The following is a 22,839-nucleotide window of genomic DNA, read 5'->3' as shown; positions in this document are numbered from 1 at the left end:
TCCGGTATTAAACATGGCAAGGGGCTACTTACCGCCCGCGCCGACCACAGAGTTTCTCTTCTAGGTTCCCTTCTCTTGCCCCCTTTCCAACGTTTGCTTCGAGCCTGCCTGCTGAAATGTTGACGGCATTCGGCGCCGCGCTGCAGCTTGGCTGGCAGGTCGCCGCGGATGGCTGCTCTAGCAAACGGACAACCGGACAGCTTCGAAGATTTCCCGTCTCTTGCTGAACAAACGGTGATTTGCAAACAGGATAGTAAGATAGATCCTTGATAACATGTACTGAAACGACTCCCGTGCAAGATCACTACCGTCGCCATCTTCCTGTGATCTCTTGACAACTCTAATCTAACCCAGTTGACTCGGTGCCACCATGGCATCACCATCTCCTTCAACAACCCCCAACCCTTCATTGGTCACCAATGTTCAAGCTCTGCGGAACTTCCTCGCGACCATTGGCCCTTCCTCTAGCATTTATGTCGATCTCGAAGGCACAAACCTCGGCCGCGGGGGAACCTTGGATCTAATCACCGTGCTGGTCCCCCCCGATCGGAAAGTTCGCATCATCGATGTCAAGGCAATGGGAAACCAAGCCTTCACCACTCCGTCGAAAAAAGACGACAATGTGACCTTGAAGTCGATTCTGGAAGACCCATCCATCCGCAAGTACCTGTGGGACGTACGCAATGACGCCGACGCTTTGAAATCACTGTACCATGTTGCTATCTCTGGGGTTATCGACCTCCAGCTGCTCGAGAATCTCACCCGCCAAGGTAATAGTTTCTACGTCACCGGCTTGGACAAAGCCGTCGAGAACGATTTACGACTTGATTGGCAGGAGCAAATCGAATGGAAAAAAACGAAGGAGGATATTCGCAAGCGCATGGCTTCAGGCGACTCAGGCATCTTCTCTACTCGACCGTTCACGACGCCGGTACTTCGTTACTGTGCCGGCGATGTACATTTTCTTCCCTTGCTACCCAAAGCGTATGAGACGAGGCCTGCATACACACCCAAATGGTGGGCACACCCAGAAAACGCAAGCGCCAAACGAGTGAAGAAAGCCTGCTCTGCCAAAGGCTACGATGCAACAGGTGCAACAAGAGCTGTAGGTCCCTGGGGCTCGGATCCAGCGTACTTCTTTAGGAAAGGAAAGCAGCTGGGGCTGCGCGCGACTTCTTCAAATCCTCAAAAGGGTTCCCAAAAGGATGGAAACCAGTCAAAAGGTCTTTGTCTCAAACCTACTAAAGAGTTGGCGCCTTTTGTACTCGTGGAATCTCAAAGACAGGCGACGCATCGTGGTCTCGGAAGCACCTTGATATCCAAGCTGGCCTCGTTGATGAAAACGGTTATGCCCTAGGCAAAAGTGTCGGTCATTCAAGAGGGAAGAATGAAGTGCCATTGTTGAAATGCCCCGGCATTGTTGGTGTGTTGTTTCGGGAAAACGAATGTCAGAAGTGGGAATTAAATAGGTAGTAAGTGAGACTTATTCTGATTGAAGTTGGAGCTCGGAGAGAATGGCAGTCATGCAGCACGGGCCACCGGAGTGGTGGTGCTTTCAAGTCCGCAGTTTCTTCGACCGGGCAGCCAAAGATTTTTGAATAGGTAGATAACAACTGTAGTTTTCGAGTTTATGGGAAATTTTTGGCATGATGTTTTGAGACAAACCATTCGACTTGGGAGCTGTTGTGTTTGGGGGAAAGAGCGGGCCTATTGTGAGCGAGCGATTTCATCCTTGGTCCCCTCCAAGGTTCCCACTTCGGCACTCAACACCACACTTCACCACTCACGCGACCACCTCAGTTCTCTCCACAGCCCACAAACCACCTCATAATCCGACATGGCATCCGAACAAAATCTCACACACGAAGAGATCTGGGATGACTCTGCACTTGTAGCTTCCTGGAACAACGCGCTGGCAGAGTACAATGCGAGCACCCCTCCGTCCTCGATTTTCTGGTGTTTCTTATTGACGGTAAAACACAGAAATATCACAGCATTCACGCCCAAGGAGGCACAGTAGACGATCTTCCAGCCCCCGAGGAGAAGAAGTATGTTTCTCGCATTTCTCCAAACCCTTCAGGACAAAACCAAGAACCGTGACGCTGGGTAGCGACTCCTTTACTGACTCCAGTTTAGGACATCCGGCAGTGCCAAAGCTGAAACAAATGGCCATGCAGCACCTATCACAGCAGAGGAAGGGGAGGTCGACGAGAGCGTCCCAATGGATGAGAGCGACGAAACATCGCACCCAGCAATCTCGGATGCCCAACACTCCGCAGATGCGAACAAGGTACGCGGATCAAACACCCAAGATGCAGGCTGTGATCTCCCCAGGATGGAGGATCTCCGGAGATCACTCAAAAGCTTGGCATGAAACAGTTCCTCTTCCTTGCCCTTCTAGTTCTCAGATTGATTAACATTGAATCGCGGCTTACAGGTTGGAGGTGGGCTATCTGGAGGCCAGCCTGCGGTGCCGTTGGGGCCAGGACCAGGACCGCAGGTGTTGCTTGGATCAGGTACGCTCTACATGCTTTTTCTGTCATGTTGTATCCAAGCTCGATACGAATGTTAACCCGGAGATACAGTCCAAGATGAGGAGCTCAAAAAGCTGCTGATGTCTTGGTATTATGCAGGTAAGGTTTCTCTCTGTTTCTTTTCTTCGAGATGGACCACATGTGCTGATGTTTCAGGGTATTACACGGGCTTGTACGAGGGAAAGCAGCAAGGGCTCAAACAGGCCCAGCAGCAAGACAAAAGTTCTTGATAGGAATAGACAACATATTACCTCATCGTCTACAGGTGTTTATCATCAACGAGCTTTCTGAGGAGGTAGGGTACCATTGGGAAACAAATGTTAAAATGAAGGAAGAAGGCCCGAGCCAGGTGCTGGCCAGGAAGGTGACGGCGCATGCGACCCTGCACTAACGGCTTTAGGCATGGTTGACTGCCGGTGTTTGTTAGTCGGACGGTTTTCAAAACTGGGGGGTCATGTTCTAGACTCGGCGCTCGCTTCAGACCCCAGTCTGCAAGGCTGCGACTCTACACTGCAGCTTTTCCAACCCTGATCAACGTCCAAACGCCAACCTGCGACAAGAAGCGTTCCAGAAACCTCACTTTCTACCACGGCTCCGCGAACTTCCATGTCTGAGCGCCGCCATGGCAGTGTCACAAATACAGCCTCTTTTCCTCGCCCAGCAACTTCTGTGCCCCTCGACATGGGATGCAAAAGAGGGACGGGAGATGAACCTCACCACCCTCCGTGTCCGGCTTTCAATTCCCCGTCATCCGGTCTTGTCCCCCACAGCCTGCCCACGTAGCAACGGATGCAAGAAACGGCCGTGTCTTTGCTGAATGCGCCGAGCTCGAATCTATTTGTTTGGTTCGTTTCATGCAGGGAATGTCGATATTGATTCAACTCTTTTTTTCGCTCACGTTGCATCCGTTGGCTGCCTCAATTCTCGAGTTGAAGTTGGATGGTCGTCAATGGGGGAAGAACAAGGCCTGCAAAAATATCCCGATATGCTAGCCCCCAGTTGACGCCCTGCCAAGACATGAGATCTCGATAGGATTTGGTCCGACGGGACAGACCTCACCAACTCGATATGGTTAAGAAAGGGAATTTGAGTTGCGCTGACAGACATGCTACGGTATGATTCGACGATTTTGCCAACAAAAGAAGACGGAATGTCCCGTGACGCAGGTGCTGGACGGGCCTTTCGCCGCCTTGAAGGCCATGCCGCCTCTTTCAGATGGGGGTTTCCATGACGGACCGTTGTGGCGTTCTCAGTACTCTCCGCCCCATCCCTACAGCGCCTAATCGTAATGGCAAACTCCCATGAGCGCCCAATATCGTTCCTGGCTTTGAACACAGCTCTCAGTGAGTAATTTGGATTGCGTATCGACTGCTTGGCAGTTGTGGGATCGCCTACTATATACAACAAGGAGCCAGTACTCAGCAGGAAACATCTCGAACCCGAAACGTTCCTATGGCTAGCCACTGGGCCTTTCTGCTGGCCCCCAGCGTCAACTCCCGCGGTGGACATTCAAGATGCCGGGCGGCTGTCGTCTTGCGACCCCGCCGCTTCCGGGGCTTCAACCCACTCGTTGTTTAAGCGCACCGGCCGGGTCTGCTGTCACGGCCGCATGATGCTAAGAAGATCAGAGAGATGATGAAGTAGCCGCCTGGCTTGTTGGAGCCGCGCAGTCTGAATGACGGGCCAAAATAGCAGTTCGAGGCCCGCCTATCGAACGTCTTCGCTCTTCGTCGGGATCTTTTGCTGACAGCGCTTATCCTGTCTCTGTCTTCGTCCCCGTTGCCAGGAGGAAGTCCCCTCTCCGGATGCTGGGGGTTGCTATGCCCCACTCTTTCATCCCATCTTAGCGGTCTGTGCAACCGACCTTGGCGAAAACCCCAAACACAATTCTGAGACGGCTTTGTCACAGCCGACCTCCTGCTCCCACCACCCCCTCTGCCAGGGTCAGCAGCCAGGGTCTTCGCTCCGCAACGGATGCCGCTGTGCGCGGGCGCCCAGCACGCCGAAAGCAATGGGTAAGGAGCGAGACAGGGAGCAGCTGTCACGGTGATGCCCTCCCGACAAGTTTCGAGACCGACCGCAACGCCCCTAGCATCTTGGCCCGCGTCCTTGGGCATGCACTGGCGGAAAAGGGGGAAATCACAGCAAAGCGCACGTCGTTTTCGATCTCCAGCATGCTTGGTACAAGAGCCCGTCCCATGTGGCCGGCCCTCCTTCAAGAAGTCTTGTTTCCCTCTCTTTTTTTCTCCATCCTCTTACTCACCCTCTCTCTCTCATTATTCCACCATTGTTTTTCTCTTGTGTGTGTTCCGCTCTTTTGGTTGATCCACAGTTCCTTCTTTGATCTTTCCTCCATCTTCACTTCTATACGAGCAGGGACTCGCTTCAGCATCCAGAGTTATCTACGATATATACAACATCAAAACTTAATCAGATCGAGAAAAAGGGAAACAGAAAAGAAGACAAAATGAAGTTCTCTACAACAGCGATCTTGGGCATGGCCCCCCTTGCCTTGGCGAAGTCGGTTCACAACGTTGCTCCCGCGAAGAGAGACGGACATTTGCAAAAGGGTCACGAGAGCGTCAAGATTTCCGACGAGCAGCTCGCTGAGCTCACCCGCCTCATCGGTGTCCACAAGCCCAGCCACGGCAACATCAACTTCCTCTGGGTCAACATTGGTGGTGGTGCCCCTACCACTGTTGTTGGACAGGCCTCGACCGTAACCGTCACCGAGACCGTCAAGCACGAGGCCACCCCTCCTCCCGCCGTCGTCACCGGCGAGCCCGGCACCCCCGTCGAGCAGCCCCCTCCCGATGCCGTTGTTGGTGCCGGCGGTGCTACTCACAGCGTCACCGTCGGTGGCCCTCAAGGTCTTGCCTTCAGCCCCCAGGAGCTCAAGGCTTCCGTTGGCGATACCGTCATCTTCACCTTCCTCAGCCAAAACCACACTGCCACTCAGTCTGCCTTCGACACTCCTTGCGACCCTCTTGACGGTGGTATGGACTCTGGTTTCCAGGCCAACGCCAACAACACCGTCAACCCCCCTCCCCAGGTCGCTATGCAAGTGATGGTTGACACTCCTCTTTGTAAGTTTGACCCCAGTATCTGTCTGGAAAGCCTGTTCTAACACCGAGATAAAGGGTTCTACTGCCGCCAGGGCAACCACTGCGGAAAGGGCATGGTTTTCTCCATCAACCCCACCGCCGAGAAGACCCACGCCATGTTCCAGTCCCTCGCCATCCAGCAAAAGGGTAACGGTGCCGGCGGTGCCATCACCGGCAACGCTCCCGCTCCCGACCCGAACGCTCCTCCTGCTGCTCCCCCCGCCGGCACTGAGACTGCTCCCCCTGCTGCCAACACTGGCCTCGTCCCGGGCGTCGGCAAGATCGGTGCCGACGGCTCTTGCTCTTGCGTCGTCCAGTGCAGCTTCGGTGGCTTCCCCAACGTTGCCGTCCAAGGGAGGGATTCCTTCGGCGGCTACGGTGGTGCCGTCCCCATGGCCATGGTCGGCGCCGCCCCTGCCGCCCCTGCCAAGAAGTTCAGGGCTTAAATCAACAAGACTCTTTGATATTTTCTTTGCTGCGTCATGAAAAATAAAAAAGGCATTTGCTTTTTTTTATTGGCCCCAGGATGAGATGATACCCCATTGTATATTTTCTGGGGGAGAATCACATGGAAAAGGGTGGCAAGGTGTTTTTGGCGAGTGCGTTTATGACAATGAATAAGGCGAAGTTGAAGGATAGGGGAGATACCAATGCTTCTGATGTAGACTTTTTTTATTTTCTTTTCATGTTTCTTTCTATTTTTACTTTTACAATCCCCCCCTCCCCTTAGGACTTCTTTTTTCTGGTCGTTGTTGTTGTTGATATGACTGGCTCGTATTTTTCTCTGGATGCTTCACACCGTTTATACCTTAATGAGAGAGAAATAAAAAAACCAAAAATATAAATACCTTGTAGTGGAACTTATGGGATGTGACGCGTTTGTGAATGAAGATGACTTTATACAAAAGTGTTACAATAGGGTCATCTAGGTTGAGACCATCACCACGTCCTTCTATCATATCCAACCAGTGGTATGACGAACCACCGGCATTGTACACCACACGTCATGATGCTACCATGTTGACCATGGCCATATCTTTATGATGAAGAACCTATCTCTCCGTCAAGACATTTGTAATTCCCACCTTGCAATTACAAAGTCAAATCCCTTTTCGTTCCTATGTCATGTTGTCGAGAACTGGAACAGCGGGTCCGTGCCTTAAGAACGTGAGCTGGCCATGAATGTAAGCATGTGTGCTCGTAGCACGAAGTATGCCTGCGAGTTACACATGACTCCGGTTGCCAACTTCCTGTTGTCGCCGCATCTTTTATTCGAAAACATCACCAGATGGTTCGAAGTCAATCTAAAAAGCCATCACCAACCCCAACCCTCACTCCTTCCTTCTGCCCCACCCAACATCCCGCACAGACCAATAATCACTGCCCTATCCTAATTCCACTGGTGGTATAAAATATTTTCGCGCGCGCCAAAATTTTATCTCTTCTTTTCCTCTTTTTCTTCTTCAGAAAGTTGACCCCGGTGAAACGCAGAAATTCTGGCCCGGTGCGAATTTTCCTTTTGGGATTTTGTTTCTTTCGAGAGACATATTCTGATTGGAGAAGCTGTGCACCGGGTTGATTTAAGCCGGGCAGAAGAAGAAGGAGTCTCAAGAATTGCTACTAGCCCAGGGTAAAAGCTGTGCGATGAGTGGGCGATCCCGTTAGGCCTCAACATTTTTTTTGTTCAAATCGTGTTCTGATTTTGTGTGATGGCTGTGAGATGATTAGATGTTTGCGGGACTTGATACTCGGGAGGTTCCATGACCATGGTCAAATGTGTCCTTTGTTGAACGACGATATTGTCGGTTTTCATCGTCGGTCGAAGAGAATTTTTCATCTGTGTGGCTTGAGCAAAGGTGGCTTTGCGTGCGTTTGCGTGCGTTTGCGTGCGGTGAGAGTCATAACCCTAACCCAACTTCAAGTCAGTTCAGTGTCATCAAATTGTCAATCAAGGCAGGTCAGCATGTGACGGCCTGCAGACATCTCGATACCCAACCCCTCGTCCAATTAATGGCTGATATATATATCCAGTTCCCTTGGAAATGCAGCCTCGCCATATGTCAGGCCGACACTAATGCGGGAAAATCAGCTGTGTTGCAACCTGCTGCGCTGGCCGAATCCACCGCCAGGGCCTGATGGGGCTGGGCTGCTGTTGTGGTTGATAGCAATTGGCCCACTGCCCGCCCTGGCTGCTGCATAACAAGATGGCGATGAAACTCAACGGTGACTGCCAACCGCTGCCGAGTTTGGAAGAGAGAAATCCATTTTCTCGTGTCTTCTTCCCCTGTTTGTTCATGGGATGAGATGAAGGGGGACTGGAAAAACTCCTGAATGGAGTCATCTTTGGAGGGTCGTCAAAGTGGACACATGAGTTGAAGCTGAGACTGAAACTCAGATAGATACCTGCCACCTCGAAGCTGAGTTGACCTCGGAGCTGACATACGAGAATCCATTCTGCCAGCCACCGCTATTCGAATTTTCCCCTGTTCACTGCCGCTGCCATGCTTTTCAGCAGCAAGAAAAAAAAAACTTGAATGCTAGGTGCATTATCGGCCTGGAGCATCAAGAATTGAACATGCCAAAAGATTCAAAATCGACCCTTGTAACACGGATCGGATCGGTCTGGCCGGCCATGCGTGCCTGCACAAATGTCGTGCCTCTCGAAGCTCGAAAAGCCCTGGTCGGCTGCCCAAGACATCCATTACAAAGACGGTTTTGGGCTGGCGCTTGATCAGGCCTTGAAACAAATAGGCTTCTCTTTTGAGATTTTGACTATCAACCGCGTGTCCCCCCTGGCCGGGAACGAGGATGAGTGGACACGGCGATGCCAGCTACACTGGCACCAATGCATGTTACACCTCTCCTGGGCCTCCCATTTGACGCCCGGAACTGCGGTGTGTCCACCCTCGAGCAATATCATATGCATGTGGCAGAAAACAGCAAGGTCTTTTAATACGTCTCGTTACCCCACTCCTTGGAATCTTTCTTCGCCTTCTCTTCCCATGCTTGCAGCATTCTCTTCTGTTCCCACCCTTGTTCACCCCAAGGTTGTAACTGCCCCATGACCGACGCTCCCCGTCAGTCTTCCTCTTCATCGTCCACGTTCTTTGGTCGTCCCTCTTTTGTTCAGCCGTTTCAGGCACTCTACTTCCTCATGATTCAACGAGGGAACCCCCATCCGCGTAAGAAGGTGGCCGTGGTGGGCAGTGGTGTAGCGGGCATCGGTGCGCTGTGGGCGTTGAACCGGAGCCCTCATGATGTGTACATCTTCGAGGCCGCTGACCGCCTGGGCGGTCATGCTAACACGGTGGAGTTCACGAGGGGAAAGTACAAGACTTTGGTCGATGCTGGGTTTATGGTCATGAATGAAGCTACATACCGTAAGGAGGCTCCTCATCCACCCCTGTTTCCTTTTGCTCAGGGCTGTTTGTAAGTGAGCCGCACTAATGCATGGACAGCGAACTTTTTGAACTTTCTTAGGAGGATGAAGGTGGAAACCGCGCCCACTGAGATGTCCTTCTCGGTGTCCCGAGACCAAGGGCGCTTCGAGTGGGCCAGCCTGAACAGAGATGCGTTCTTCTGCCAGCGAAGCAATTACTTCTCACCTAGAATGTGGAGATTGGTCTTTGACATTTGGCGCTTCGACAAGTTTGCGCTGGACGTCTTGCGCGCCGAGAAGCCAACTGAGGAGACCATTGGGGAGTACCTCGAGAGGGAGGGCTACTCAACCAAGTTTAAGGATGACTATCTCACCCCCATCACGGCGAGTCTCTGGAACACCAGCCCGGAGAAATGCGTACTTGACTTCCCCGTCGCCACACTCATTCGCTTCATGTAAGCTTGTGTCCTTGAGACTCATCATCACTCGAATTTGTTGGCTGACCTCACTCAGGTGGAACCACCACTTCCTCGCCTCAACCTCCAAGAACCCACAATGGCTCACCCTCAACAGCGGTTCAAAGTCCTACATCGACGCCGTCATGAAGGGCTTCCCATCCAACCACGTCCGCCTCAACAGCAAGGTCATCTCCATCACTCCTGAGCGGGACGGCAGGTTGAGACTTCACACCCTCCACCCAACCGGCGGCAAGTCGGAGGTATTCGACCATGTCATCCTCGCCACCCACGGCGACCAAGCCCTCTCCATCATCCGGGACTCGGCAACCGAAGCAGAGGACTCCATTCTGCGATCCTTCCAGACCTCCACGAACGAGGTCTTTTTGCATTCTGACCTCTCTCTTATGCCAGAGCGGTACGAAGCCTGGACATCATTCAACTACCTTTCCCGGTCCTCCCCCATGACCGGCTCGGGCCACATTGACCAGGTCTGCCTCACATACAACATGAACATCCTCCAGGAAATCCCCCGCGCGGCCTTTGGGGACGTCCTCGTCACCCTCAACCCGCTGCACAAGCCCGACCCGAAGACCATCCAAGGGAGGTACACATACCGGCACACAATCTTCAACAAGTCCGTCCTCGCGGCCCAGGAACGCCTCCCCGAGATCCAAAACACGCGCGGGATTTCTTATGCGGGAGCCTGGACGAGACAAGGCACCCACGAAGATGGCTTCAGCTCCGGCCTCCGCGTGGCCGTCGAGCACCTCGGCGCGAACATCCCCTTTGAGTTTGAGGAGTCCACCCTCGCCAGGGGGGAAAGGCCGTGGTACTCGCTCTGGGACTACGTCATCCGGTTCCTCATCTGGCTCGTCCAGGTCCTTTTCCTTGCCGTCATTGACAAGATTGCTGGTGGCCTCACCACGACCCGTCGTAGGTTGGTGTCGAGGGTGGGAGCCAAGGGCACTGCTCTGAACGGACGGGTGAAGGTTCACGAAAAGGACTTGTGACTAGAAGGTCGGAGGGAAAAGATACGGGAGCAGTGGGTTTTGGTTGAGAAGGAGAGGGCGATGGTTGCGGCGAAGAAGGAGGGACGACAGTAATTTTTTTTTTGTTTTGATTTTGTTACTATAACGGAACGAACGAACTTGATGACGACTTTTACGAAAAGAAAGATGAACTTCATACAACACCCCACGAAAATCATAAGGGAAGGGGGGGGGGGCCATGACACACATACATACAACATTTTGGAATTTTTTTGGGCGTTTTTTTTATACATCAAGGGAAAGATTGGATACCACTATTACCACTACATGAACAAGAGGGGGGGATATTTAAAGATTGTATATTTTAGGAAGGGAGGGTTGGGCAACATGGGAAGGGGAGGGGAGGGGAGGGGAGGGGATACAGATATCCATTACGAAATAAATATAGAGTCGCATAACGCGGCAGAAAGCATTTCTCTTTTTTTGGTTGCCATACAAACATCACTAAGTGTACCTTACCGTGCTGTATAGTTGGGGAAGGTACCACCTATGAACGGAATGCTACGTCAAACACTCTGAGAAACAGATAATGAATCTACGAGAGAGGTGTTTGTTTGGAAGAGGCTGCAAGGATGATAGCGTAACAATAGGTACCACTATATAAACTACATGCACATCACAGTTACTTATCTGCCCTTCCAACAGACAATGCTGCAAAAAAGGCTCTCCATTTATATAACACACCACAACAAAGACTCACAACCCACAAACAAAGAGAAGACCTCTGTTGTTGAGCAATCCTTCACTTGTTTACTCAACCTACCTCTCCTTCTCCTCATCCCATGTCTTCCAACAATCCACCTCACCAATCAAAAAAGGAGGGAACAAGCAACCTTGATACCCCCCCCCCCCTCCACAACCCACCTCCCAACAGCAGCTCCCAGAATCCTTACCAGGATGCCAACAACACTTGTAGTCAGGTCAAATGGTAAGGATCTCGGAAGTTGCTGATAGCCCCCGAGTTCAATTCCTAGGTAAAACTTCCTGAAAGGTTTTCGTAACCGGCCACCCTACCAGAGGTTGGCCGGTGAGCTTTTTGACTTTTATGCTCACTGTTGTTTGTTTACTTCACTTCTTCTGTCTCCCCTCTTGACTGCGACTTTTCAGATGGTTAGAACACTGTCATCATAATTGAAACTCGACCCCCATGGTTACCTACGGTCAGGCACGCCTATCACAGGCAAAGTCTTTCTGCCATCAGTTTTGTATCTCATCATAGCCACTCAGTCGAGACTTCCATGCCACATAGCATCAGGTCCCCAGAGGATCCATAATCAATGTTCATTATGCAAGTAGATCATGTATCCTACCATCGAAAAGTCAACCCCCAAACAAAAAGGTATCCAAACCAACCAGAGTCCTAGGGTGCGAAACAAGTAAAACACACCAAAGAAAAAACTCCTCTTTTGCTTACCTACCCGCCCACCTGTTCTTCTTCTTCTTCTTCTTCTTCTTCTCCTCCTCTTAACCCCAACTCTTCCCGCACTTCTCACCCCTCTTCTCCTTCTCCGTCCCCTCCTCCTCAGCAGTCCTTCTCCTCCAATCCCTCCACCCCCTTCCCTCAACGACATGTCCCCTCAACATCCCAAGGATCGGATAGCTCACCGTGCTTCTCCTTTGGCACTGATCCCGGTGTTCACCACAACTCCAGTTCGAACCCCACTAAAGCCCCGGCCCCGTTCCCGGACTCCAAGCCGGCGGTTGTTTTGTCCACCTCCCGCCCCCAGTGACATCCGTCACACCGCACACGCTCGTCCCAGACCCAATCACAATGCTGTTCCCCAACCTAGCCTCCTCCCCATCGGCAATCTCGCGGCTACTCAGACTCGTCGCGCCGTAATCAACGTCGACTCTAACTTCTGAGGTGTGGTGCCGGACGGTTGATGTTGCCAGCGCCGGCGGCAGACGGGGGAACCTTCCAGCAGCAGCGCCGTCGTCGTCGTGCGGGTTGTTCGTCGTCGTGGTTGTCGTCGTTCTGGTCAGCGAACCGCTCGTGTACGGCCTCCTGTTGGTTTCCTTGTCCCTACCATCATCATAACACCCCGTGTTGACCTCTGTACTTCGCGGCGAGACATCCCCATCCCCTCCAAACTCGGCGTGGTTGATCGACATCTCGGCAGCGTCTGCAACGATGGCATCGGTGGATGACACGAGGCCTTTTCTGTTCAGTGACTTGTTTCTCGCTTGTTGTTTCTTATCCCCCTCGAGAGAATCCTTCTGCCGGTTGTTAACGTTGCAGCGGTGATGGCTGTTGTCGAGACCGGCCAACTCCTCTCCCCCGTGACTAGTGTGGTTGTTGTGCTGACTTCGTGGTCGAGATGCTCCTCCGCTGACAGAATCAGTAGAGGCCGCCGAGCTAGTGCTGTCGCGGGAGGTGACCCATTGGATGACAATTGCACTGAAGAGGATATCACTATTACAACACATCAGGCACACCCAGCCTGGCTCGCCATCGAGAGCCATAAGCACGGATAGGTTTCTGTGGCACTTGTTAGAGGTCACCGCCGTCAGTGCGTGAAGGGAAACCTACACCACGCTGCTGGTCAATGTGCAGACACAACCCACAAAAGTTCTCATGGCCACGGTTCGGAGACGTCGACTGCCAGGTGTGTGGACAAAGTTCTTCCACGTGTACGTTCCTATGATTCCAGGTCAGTAAGGCGGAAATGAACCAGAGAGAAGGAAGAGCGGTGTACTGGATAATGGTATTAAGAATACCAAGGTAAGATATATCTGATGATTGAACTGTTAGCAACCGTTCGAGCCTTGGATCCAAACGGGAAACAGAGAAGAACTGAACGGGCTCACATTGACGAGCAGATCGAAGCTTATCAGAGGGATCATGGCTTCCTTCCTCATGCCTATTATGCATTGGCCGTTTTCCACCCTCGTGATGCGACTGGAGATGTCGGTTAGCCGTGGAAGCTGAGATTGACAACAGGGGGTGCAATACTAGATGAAGTTCATAACGACAACAACGCAATAAACCCCTGGGGTTCCCTGTTGTCAGTGACCGCTCCTATAAACACGGTCAAGGCCTCCGAGAACATACCGATCATGCCGAACGAGTTGAACAAATAGAGCTTCGACGTCATGCGCCTTCTCTTGGAGCCTGATCGTATGATGAACTATCTCGTGTCAGTGGGAAATCGTCAATGGCGACCGCAGTGTCTTACGGCTTTTTCGACCAGAAACATGTAGATAAGCTAGGTCTTGTCAGCAAAAATACAAGACATGAGCTGAGCCAAGCACATACAATCTACTCATTCAAGATTAGCACACTCGTCGAGAGAGCCTTACGAGCCCGCCGAATAGCATACCTTTGTCGTTACATAGCAAGCCAGACACAATAGAATGGCTGATTCGCACACTGATACCGAGTATCCCACACCAAAACCAAACTGGAGTATGCCAGTAGCAAACACAAACAGAAAGGAATCAGCATAGATAGCGAACACCACTGTTTCCCGTTAGCCGGTGATCCTGCTCCTCCGCCACCACGATGACATACGGAAGGGCACCTACAGTATTGAACAAAAGGGAGTCTGCTCCAGAGCTTAACCGCCAGATACCTTTGGGCTGTCAATTCGTCAGCAAAGACAGCTCGGCAGAAAAAGAAGGGACATACTCAGAAACGAGGAGATAATAACTAGCGAGACCATGGCCAGGATGACACTTATGACCATGCCAACCAACGGCTCGCTGTACGAAGGGTTCCTTCTCTCCGCCGCTGCCGAGGACGAGGTCTCGCTCCCTTCCTTGATGCCTCGCAAGACGAGCCATATCGGGGGAGCCATTGTTTCGTCGCCAGGAATGTTGGCGGTTGTGACAATCCATCAAAGCAAGGTCGTGTTCTCGTAGTAAAATAAAAGGTGGTTGGATATTGAGTAGATCGAGGAGGTAGGTAGCTAGGTGAGCCAAGACGAGAGGGGCTGATATCTACCCATCTATGCGCGAAACGGTAATCATGTATAGGTGAGTTGCTAGGATAATAGGAACAAGATGAGAGATATCAGCTGGGGAAAAGGGTAGCTGAACAGTTAGAATAGAGAGACAGCCAAGACCCAGGTGTGAGGTGAAAATGCTAACGTTTGCGCGCTGCCATGACGAATAGCTCGTGGGAGTTCCTTTCCTGGAAAGTGGCCGCCACATCGTGGCAAGGTGGAAGAACCGACTGTGAAATAGGAACGGTAAGAGGGAAGGGGGAAAGAACAATCCCGACTGAATTGATGGGGGCCCCCTTGCTGTTCATCAGAACCCACGGGTCGGAAACAGCGTCTTGGGTGTTTCTGAGCTCAGGTGCTGGAGTGCTTGTCTCGGTAGGGTAGGTCTGATCCAAGACACTCAGGCAGTGCCCAGAGCATCGTGAGAAGAAGAAACAACCCTGGAAAAAGAACAAGAGCTGATGCGCCACTGGTGCTGCAGTACAACCGTTGCTTTCAGCCATCTAGTGTTGGTAAGCCGGCATCTGCCCGTGTTGGCCTGGCCTGAGAAACAATGAGATGCATGAGAAAAATGAATCCACGCTTTTCGGAGCTCAAAAAAATTACAGATCGGAGTGACATGGTATAAATGGCAGGTGGCAACAGAAGCAATTCCGACAAGATCTGGTGTAGCCCTAGCTTGGACCATTCACAAGTGTTCAACTCACCAAGGCCGCGGACGATTTCGTGCTTTCAGCGAACATGATCTTGCTTGGATGTGGGAATGCATGCTTGCTGCAGGGGATCATGTATGTATAGAAAGTGCCACCGCATCGGTCCCGAGCTTGGCCCAATATTGAAGAGAATGTTGTAGAGGGAGAGATGACTTGCTCAGAGTGGAGCATGGCACTGATAATTTGTTGATAATGGGTGGCTCTTTCCCACCATATTTCATGTTCCTTCTGTTGTCTTCTCAGTCGACCTCATCGGCCGTATTTACCTCTTCTTACCTCTTCCTCCCGTTCAAGACATGCCCGATCTCAACCCGACTCTCCGACGACGGGGCTCACCTTTCACAACCTAACGATCGCGGCTCTCTCAAGGAAACTCCCTGCTTCGTCTTCCATATCAAAGCAAAAGCCAGACTGCCGTGCAACGGTAACAAGAGGGCTAGCCTGGCCGGCGGCCGATGGCTCGTATCACTCCAGTGCTCCTCCCTACTTGTCCAGATCCGTAAAAGAGAGACAATTTGGCCCGAGATTCTCAGCCTTCAAAAGCTCAGCAAAAATTCAATCAATCTCAGAGATAGAAGAATGCTTTCCAGCGCGGTCCTCGAATCAGTTGACAGGTCATTTGCCGCTCAGACAAACTACAGAAGCTAACTCCAATGGTGTGCCATACAAGGGGCGTCAACACTCGACGTTTCCCCCGTTTCTGAACCTTTTGAACAAGTCTAGAAGCCCACGCTAATGTAGTTCCATGTTAAGCCTCACATAAGTATCAGTCCACAAACCGGCGAGCTGGACTCGAACCGTTCGTTGGACAGTATTGTTAGCTCATGAATTTCACGCCTCACAACAGTTGTTGGCCTTCAGGCCAAAGTTCATGCAGACACCTCGACTAGCCCTGCGACATAATGATCATGAGTTAACCTGAGCATCGCTCAGTCAGGCTTGTTTGAGAGTGAGCTCAAACAGGAACTGCTACATCATCTCACCCTTCAACACCTCACTCCCAAAAGGGTCGTAAGGGTTGAATACCTGTGTAAGTCCCAAACAAGCCTAGCGTCCCCCTCTCAACCCCCGGTTCCCACCTCGACCTGGCCAAAGCGCTAACCAACCAATCCCTGCGGCGATCAACCCAGGGGCCAGTGCTCCCTTGTCTTCAGGGTTCGGAAAGTGAGGCCTTACATAATCCACCCCCAGCTTCACCCTCACTCACTCACTCTCTCACCTTATTATTCTCAGGTCGAATTCAACGGCCTCGGTCATTCCTATCGACAAATGCCCTTCTTAAATAGAGGAGAACAATAAGATACATGGCTTCTGTCCCTTGCATAACCCCATCAACAACCCAAGTCTCACAAACTTGCCAGACCTTCCATAAATATCTTGAAAACAAGCCCTGCTCAAAAAGGGCAGGTCACACGACTGATGGGCTTCTTCTGTCGGGGGTTGTTTCTTGAGAATAAAAAAAAGATAATAATCAACACGTGAAACGGCTGATGAGAAAGATTGGATGCCTTTTGTATCAGGACACGTCTGATCATGTTTTGCCTAGTATAGTTTTGTCTGGTAACGATTATATTTCTTTCTCAGCTACTTTCCGCACTCGAAAACGCAAAACTTATTCTCATCTATCAGATCGCACTATATTTCTTGGGAGTTGGCCGGCTGCTGCCATCTCAGCCGGTAGTCTCCCTTGGAATTCGTTCTTCTGCCCCTGCGTCGACTTCATCCATGTTCATGTTCATTCCTGTTTCCTTCCAAACACTTCATATTGGCCAACTATATCATTCTTCAGTCCCAAATTCTCCTCCTTCATGAAACCCAAAAAAAAAAAACAAGAAAAGAAAAAGAAAAAAAACGCCAAATGCAATGATATCACCGCAAAACCATCACGCAAAAGAACGCCAAATTGTCTAACCGATCCAGTCCTGTCCTTGTCCTCCTTACCAATTTGAGTTTTGTCCAGATACCGGCCCCTTTCCTGTCCCAAAATGCCCGTGGTATTCCCCAAGATTGTCCCTAAAAAAAGAATATTAAACCTCCATCGCGTTTGCCTTGTGGGTGTTCTCTATCAAAAAGTCTCCCATAGTTATCCAAAACATTACTTATTATCCGTCCTGTCGTATACTCGGCGAATTATGTCATTCTTTTGCCATTAAGCTCCGGTCATTATAAGTGGAGAATGTTGCTCCTGTCGTGTGTGTTGTCGTAGTTACGTCGAGGCCGGTGGTGGTCCAGCTTCCCTTGCCGTTGTTGTCGTCGTCGTCGTCGTCGTCCTTGTCATCTCCCCATCACCACCATCCTGCCTCGTGGTGGTATGCACCCTAAACGTATCCCTCAGCCTATCCGCCAAGCTCGCCCGTCGGCTGTGATGCTCCTCCGAATCTGCCGTCGTCGACCCCGACGAAGACGACTGCGGTGGTTGAGACTCTCTCAACTGCTGCTGCGATCGGTGTCTTCTCAAGATTTCAATCCGTTCCTCAACCGAGGCGTGCCGGAGGCGGTGCAGGTCGAGGAACCGTACTGATTTCCGGCGTTGTTGCTGTGTCGTTTGAGCGTTATTCTCATTCCATTCGCCGGTCAAGGGTGGTGCGAGGTGATGAGGGTCTTCTGGGTTTTGCTCGTCGTGGGGTCGGAGGTCGAGACGGCTGTGGAGGTTAGTGTTTGGTAAATAAAACGCATTGAGCAGCACGCTTACCACAGTGGACAAGTCCCGGATACGTTGATCAACCACGGGTCGATACACGGGGGGTGAAATTTGTGGTCACAAGGTAGCACTCGTACGTCCTCCCCCACAAGAAAGTCCTCGGTGCAGATTGAGCATCCGAGGTGCTCCTCTGATATCCGCTTGCCGTCTTTGGGGGTAGCAATTGTTGGGTTTACGGCTGGCTGGTCGTCATCTTCAGACTCCAAGACTGTCCCCAGACCTTCATTTTGCCGCTTTGCTGGCGTTTTGGGTGTTTTGGGTGTTTTGGGTGTCCTCGGCGTCTTGGGCTCCTCTGGGATGGCTGACAATCTGGTCCCTATCCCCGGCTCGGATGACGATCGAGATGTTTGGGACTCGAGCTCGAGGGCTGGATCAGGTTTTGCCGGTGCCGGATCCCCAAACTTGACAATGGGAAGCGTCTCCAACACCGCACGCGCCAGCCCCTTTGCCCTACTTTGTCGGGGCCGTCCGCCGTAACCCGATCGCGGCCCATATCGTTCCGGATATCGATGTGCCCTGATAGCGCCCGTCGCAATGATAACGAGAAAGAGGAGCGTGATGAGACCTGTGATGCTATACAGGATGCTCATCGCCACCGCCGAATTGTTCCCATTGTGCGGTACTTGGGCACTCGTTTCCGGGCCGGCAGCAGTGATGCCGCCAGTGATGGTGGCAGCAGCCGACGCCCCGGCCAAGCGTGTGCTGTTCATGGCAGCAATGGATTCCTCCTGGTTCGCCATGGTGAACAATGTATCGTAAGGCGTCCCTTCCAAGTCCTGATAGGAACCCTGCAGCGCGCAGCAGTTCCCCTTGATGCTGTACAGCAATATCGCCCTCGGCTTGGCAGTCGTGATGAGCTCGCCCACGAGGCTCGTCGAGCTGTTGGAGTCGCAGCTGACCAGGGCAATCGACTGGTTGTTCATGGCTTCGAGATCATCGGCGTAGGTTAAAAAGCCTTGGATTCGATAGTCCTGTGCAACGTTAGCACAAGAGCACTTTCAGGTTACCACTGTATCTGGCGCGCTCACGTCTCTGACTTCTGTGCTCTCGTTCAACCCGACCGCGCGGGTCAACGGGTAGACATCAAATGTCAGCTGCAGAATCGAGCTCTCGGGTGGGCTGATTTGGAGATGCATCAGCGATTCTTCCTGCCACGCCGGGGCATTTTCGATCCAAGATATCCTTGCATCCTGAGCGCTGACGGTTGCCAACGAGAGGGAGGCGAGGAGGAGAGTCCGTATTGAAGCCATCATTATTCCAGATCCAACGGCCGGCAACGGTCGACGTCGCTCCAAGCCAGATTGGAAGATGTGATGGACTTGAATGACGGCGATGACGATTTCGAATCGGCCACACGCGCGGAAGGGCCGGAGCAACTCTGATGAAAAGGGAACGGAGGGGAGAAGCGGCAGGTGGGGGTAGTGGGTTGGAAAAGGGCCGGGTCTCCGCGTTCTGAGGATCTCAGCATCTCACCATGGCTTTGGCTGGTCTATTCTTGATCGTCGAAAAACATATGCTGGGTGTGTGGTGAGGGGTTGAGGGTGGTAGATGAGTACTGCTCCCTTGCAGCTCGCGACGGCAACAAGACGGGTACCGCAGTAGCCGGGCAGAAACGGGAACTGCATTGGCCATGATGGCATCTGCCCAGGCTAAGCTGCCATTCAAAGGCGCAATTAAGGTCGTGCGCGACAAGGACGCCGACAATATGACACCAGCAGCTGGTGTGTGCAAGATGTGTGTGATGCATCTACAAAGGGGGGCGTTTTGGATATGTTTTAGTGCCCGTTCAGTTTAAAGCAGCTGCAAGCTGCCTAGTGCCACCTAACGGCCGTGCCTCACTGACGGCCAGGGTTGTTTTTTTATGCAATTGGACGATGTTTGTTGCTCTATCTTCAAAACTCGATGATTTTGATGCAATTATGATCTAGAGTCAGTATGTTACCATCGATGACTGTTGACGGTGTATATTGTTGGAGACGACTTGAACTAGAGAATGCGCTGTTCGGTGGAGCCTCAAAGCCGTAGGTAAACAGGATCAGTTTTTTGCACGCAGCATACAAAAGCGAAGCTGATCCAACGGTGATTACTTCGGAAGTGATCCGAAAGAAAACACTTTTGTTTGGACTCGTAGATGTTTTGGCTGGCTCGGAAGCTTTTTGCTCCTTGAGATCCTGTCTCTGTGATCGACGTTCCGCGTCTCAGATGCTAAACAACGCTTGGTGTTTTTGCTGACAGCGCTACCACTAATCAAATGCCGACTTGTTAACAAAAAGGATATTTGGCAAGACAAGATTGGAGAGAAAAGCTGATGTTTCGAGAGATAAAATATCCAGTGATGATGAGTTATTTGCATAGGAAATGGCGAAGACGCAAAATGGATATTTTGTGGTAATTTGAGAGGGTTACTACAGATGGTCTGTTAACGGCAGCGTTGCACTCAGGGGTAAACGTCTTGCCCTGCATGGAGTTCGAACATCAGGCGTTACGGGGCCCATCAACCCCTTGCACCATACCTCGCAGTGAGAGATGCGGTTATATGCAAATTCGATACCTGAGTAGACATATCCTCCCTTTGTCGCATTTGTCGTTTCGAGGTTTTCAGTGCCTGATTGCCCCTGAGCCCCTTTTCCTGAGCTGGTGATGGTATATCTTGATGGCATCTTTCTGGAGCTTGTTTGGACGAGATATTTGCTCGGCGGAAAATCTCACTTAGTTTTGCAAGCCCGGTGAGCTAAAGTAGAGACCGTTAGGCAGTCATACTGTAAGTCTGGGTAACTACCCACATGTTGGTAACACGGCAATGGCGCAGAAGCTTGGGAAACGGCAGTCTTGAGGTCGGCTTCAAGGGCCAGCCACCTGCTTACAAGCTGGCGGCTTTTTCGGTGCCAACAAAATAACGGGAAGTGTATCAGGGAGTGCTAGCGCTTGTGTGCAAGATGGGGTCACTGGAGGATGACTGGGACACCATCTTGCCGCGGCTTCGCGCAGCTGTTCAGGAACCTGGGAAAGAGTGCAGTCCACTAACGCATCGGGACGGGCCTCTGCGACTAGCCAACTAGGCAGACGGTGTTGGGCGCGAGATGAGAGCCAATCAAGCCTCAAGGGCAACAGAAGATGGTGACGGCGTCAAGGTTTCCATTGGTACGCATATGTTGGTGTGGTGATGGACTTCAGATCTCCTCCATGTCCTCGAGGTCATCCAGAACAGGAAAGTCCCCGACCTCCACCCGCTCTGCTCTCACAAACACGCCACGCTTAAGCTCCGACTCTTCGCCCCAGTAGCGCGTACCTCCCACGCTGCCGTCGTTCTTGCCAACCGGCTCGTCCAGTTGGATGCCCACCCAGGCACCAATACCCGGAATCTCCTTGACACCCCCCACGTACTTGACCTCCCCGCGTCTCGTATCGTCACCACCAACTCTGCACCGCTTCCCCACCGCGATTCCTCGGGCCCCAATCTCTTTGGCGATGGCGTCGATCTTGGCCTGCTCATGGGTCGGGGCGTTCGGGTCGAATCGCCCAAGCTTCTGAGCCTTCTTCCATGCGAGGACCGAGTCCGTCTTCTTCTCGTACTCCTCTTCAGGCAGCTCGAATTTCTCGACGCCTACGGCGCTTGTGAAATTGGGCCTGGCAGACGCTGGCCGCGTATCAACAACCTGCCAAGCGCTGTTAGTCTGCGGGTTTCAAAAGCTTGCATCTCGAGGGATTCCTCGGACCGACATATGGCCAGCAAGAAACTAGCTGGGGGGGCAGGAGAGCGCCCAATGGCTTCCGAGCTAGCCCTGGACACACACACACCTGCCCCTGGAGCGGCTGGAGACCAGGGCACGATGCACCTTCGACGTACATCCCCTACGTGGTGGCTCTCACCAACCCCGGAAGGAGAAGGCAGCATCATAGGACGATTCGCGAGCACCACTAGAAGCCGGCCGCCACGCATCACTTGAATAGCATTTGGCGTGGGGCGGCACGTCGTGCTCCATGTCTCAGGGCCCGATGGCCTGCCTTGCCCATGTGCTAACAGGATGATGGCAGCGCCACCTTGTTTACTTGCACTTTGACGGCGCCTGCACACCAAAGTTCCCCGGCCGAATAGATTCAGGGGCACAGGGACGGATCGGGTTTGTCTCACTTACTTGCAATTCAGCATATGGCGCTAGCGGAAAGCTTTGCAGATAGACCGCCTCCTCGTCCGAAGCCTCGATCGGAATCCCATCGTTGGACGAGGTCTTGAGGAAGATGTGCTGGCAGGAAGGAGGAATGCCGGTGATGGGCTCCAACTTGGTCTTGAGCTGAGCGATAGACCATGAGGGGGTGATCCGTCTTTCCGAAGACGAGTAGTCGGATACGACATAGAGCGGGACGTCAGCCATGGTGGGTGGTGGTTGCGAAGCAGACGTGAGGTTCCCTATTCGTTGTTTTTCGCTCGCTTCACCAGGAACAGAAGCAAGAGAGCTGACGGTTCAAAACGTGGTGAAGGTGCGGTGTGGTGCCGTGGCAGACAGAAGCTCGTCGAATGTGGAAGCCGTGCACGTGGGTTTGTAATGGAGAAAGTTGGGGGGTATGTGGATGGCTGCCAGAGAGTGGTCAGTTAAGAGAGATCAACCAGAGAGGGGAGCTGAGATGTATGAAAAACGTTACCAGAAAGCGAGTCTATCCGGGCCTGGAACCGTGAATCGCTTCAAAAAGGCTTATCTTTGAGGATATCGAGATCCGAGAGTTGTCTAGATCTCTCTCTGATGCTCATGTAAGCTGAAAAGGAAGCAGTTGAAGTCGCTGGTTGATCAAGCATGGGAGACCCAGCCTGGCGTCTTGGCAACACGAACCAGTGTTGCACAGCGCTAGGGAAAGCCACATTCCGGTAGTGTGGTCACTAGCCACACTCTTCAACTTCCACCCACCCAAGCTCAGCTGAGCCACCTCCATCTTCCATTGTCTTGTCTTCCCGTCTCCTTCT

At 52.1% G+C, this 22,839-nt stretch overlaps 7 protein-coding genes across 7 annotated transcripts; 3 read left to right on the top strand and 4 right to left on the bottom strand.

Annotated features, from left to right (window-relative positions):
* Window positions 1-370: 370 nt before the first annotated feature.
* QC761_0054900 (uncharacterized protein) lies at window positions 371-2,771 on the top strand (the record flags this gene model as incomplete). Its single annotated transcript, XM_062872514.1, has 6 exons — window positions 371-931; window positions 1,984-2,048; window positions 2,137-2,290; window positions 2,438-2,516; window positions 2,586-2,633; window positions 2,691-2,771. 6 exons carry the CDS (start codon window positions 371-373, stop codon window positions 2,762-2,764), a joined length of 981 nt encoding a protein of 326 aa, XP_062733623.1. The 3' UTR covers window positions 2,765-2,771.
* Window positions 2,772-2,932: 161 nt separating this feature from the next.
* Window positions 2,933-6,509, top strand: QC761_306720 (uncharacterized protein). Its single transcript, XM_062877813.1, has 2 exons — window positions 2,933-5,620; window positions 5,675-6,509. The coding sequence occupies exons 1-2, from the start codon at window positions 5,002-5,004 to the stop codon at window positions 6,082-6,084; spliced, it is 1,029 nt and encodes a 342-aa protein (XP_062733622.1). The 5' UTR covers window positions 2,933-5,001; the 3' UTR covers window positions 6,085-6,509.
* A 2,040-nt stretch (window positions 6,510-8,549) lies between these two features.
* On the top strand, window positions 8,550-10,847 carry QC761_306710 (uncharacterized protein). The gene is made up of 3 exons (XM_062877812.1): window positions 8,550-9,018; window positions 9,097-9,472; window positions 9,531-10,847. Exons 1-3 carry the CDS (start codon window positions 8,700-8,702, stop codon window positions 10,483-10,485), a joined length of 1,650 nt encoding a protein of 549 aa, XP_062733621.1. The 5' UTR covers window positions 8,550-8,699; the 3' UTR covers window positions 10,486-10,847.
* A 731-nt stretch (window positions 10,848-11,578) lies between these two features.
* On the bottom strand, window positions 11,579-15,223 carry QC761_306700 (uncharacterized protein). Its single transcript, XM_062877811.1, has 11 exons — window positions 15,176-15,223; window positions 14,153-15,011; window positions 14,050-14,103; window positions 13,845-13,984; window positions 13,701-13,730; window positions 13,577-13,652; window positions 13,478-13,514; window positions 13,333-13,423; window positions 13,221-13,257; window positions 13,055-13,163; window positions 11,579-13,003 (listed from the first exon to the last, which is right to left on the bottom strand). The coding sequence occupies exons 2-11, from the start codon at window positions 14,319-14,321 to the stop codon at window positions 12,187-12,189; spliced, it is 1,560 nt and encodes a 519-aa protein (XP_062733620.1). The 5' UTR covers window positions 14,322-15,011; window positions 15,176-15,223; the 3' UTR covers window positions 11,579-12,186.
* A 2,646-nt stretch (window positions 15,224-17,869) lies between these two features.
* QC761_306690 (uncharacterized protein) lies at window positions 17,870-19,135 on the bottom strand (the record flags this gene model as incomplete). The annotated part of the gene is made up of 2 exons (XM_062877810.1): window positions 17,870-18,793; window positions 18,920-19,135. The coding sequence occupies 2 exons, from the start codon at window positions 19,133-19,135 to the stop codon at window positions 17,870-17,872; spliced, it is 1,140 nt and encodes a 379-aa protein (XP_062733619.1).
* A 689-nt stretch (window positions 19,136-19,824) lies between these two features.
* On the bottom strand, window positions 19,825-22,255 carry QC761_306680 (uncharacterized protein; the record flags this gene model as incomplete). The annotated part of the gene is made up of 3 exons (XM_062877809.1): window positions 19,825-20,613; window positions 20,666-21,538; window positions 22,019-22,255. The coding sequence occupies 2 exons, from the start codon at window positions 22,253-22,255 to the stop codon at window positions 21,053-21,055; spliced, it is 723 nt and encodes a 240-aa protein (XP_062733618.1). The 3' UTR covers window positions 19,825-20,613; window positions 20,666-21,052.
* A 90-nt stretch (window positions 22,256-22,345) lies between these two features.
* Window positions 22,346-22,808, bottom strand: QC761_0054840 (uncharacterized protein; the record flags this gene model as incomplete). The annotated part of the gene is made up of 2 exons (XM_062872513.1): window positions 22,346-22,455; window positions 22,709-22,808. 2 exons carry the CDS (start codon window positions 22,806-22,808, stop codon window positions 22,346-22,348), a joined length of 210 nt encoding a protein of 69 aa, XP_062733617.1.
* Between the last annotated feature and the right edge of the window lie 31 nt (window positions 22,809-22,839).

Source organism: Podospora bellae-mahoneyi, chromosome 3 (genome assembly GCF_035222275.1).
Source record: "Podospora bellae-mahoneyi strain CBS 112042 chromosome 3, whole genome shotgun sequence".
Classification (NCBI taxonomy): domain Eukaryota; kingdom Fungi; phylum Ascomycota; class Sordariomycetes; order Sordariales; family Podosporaceae; genus Podospora; species Podospora bellae-mahoneyi.
This window is presented reverse-complemented; position numbering and strand designations above follow the sequence as displayed.

What these genes read in the sequence shown, in the direction of transcription:
- QC761_306720 (XM_062877813.1), top strand. Translation starts at nt 5,002, where the DNA reads ATGAAGTTCTCTACAACAGCGATCTTGGGCATGGCCCCCCTTGCCTTG. An exon ending in GATGGTTGACACTCCTCTTT is followed by an intron (nt 5,621 to 5,674) that starts GTAAGTTTGACC and finishes ACCGAGATAAAG; the next exon opens with GGTTCTACTGCCGCCAGGGC.
- QC761_306700 (XM_062877811.1), bottom strand. Translation starts at nt 14,321, where the DNA reads ATGGCTCCCCCGATATGGCTCGTCTTGCGAGGCATCAAGGAAGGGAGC. An exon ending in CTTGCTATGTAACGACAAAG is followed by an intron (nt 13,731 to 13,844) that starts GTATGCTATTCG and finishes GACAAGACCTAG; the next exon opens with CTTATCTACATGTTTCTGGT. An exon ending in ATTCTTAATACCATTATCCA is followed by an intron (nt 13,164 to 13,220) that starts GTACACCGCTCT and finishes CTGGAATCATAG; the next exon opens with GAACGTACACGTGGAAGAAC.
- QC761_306710 (XM_062877812.1), top strand. Translation starts at nt 8,700, where the DNA reads ATGACCGACGCTCCCCGTCAGTCTTCCTCTTCATCGTCCACGTTCTTT. An exon ending in CATGAATGAAGCTACATACC is followed by an intron (nt 9,019 to 9,096) that starts GTAAGGAGGCTC and finishes ATGCATGGACAG; the next exon opens with CGAACTTTTTGAACTTTCTT. An exon ending in GCCACACTCATTCGCTTCAT is followed by an intron (nt 9,473 to 9,530) that starts GTAAGCTTGTGT and finishes GACCTCACTCAG; the next exon opens with GTGGAACCACCACTTCCTCG.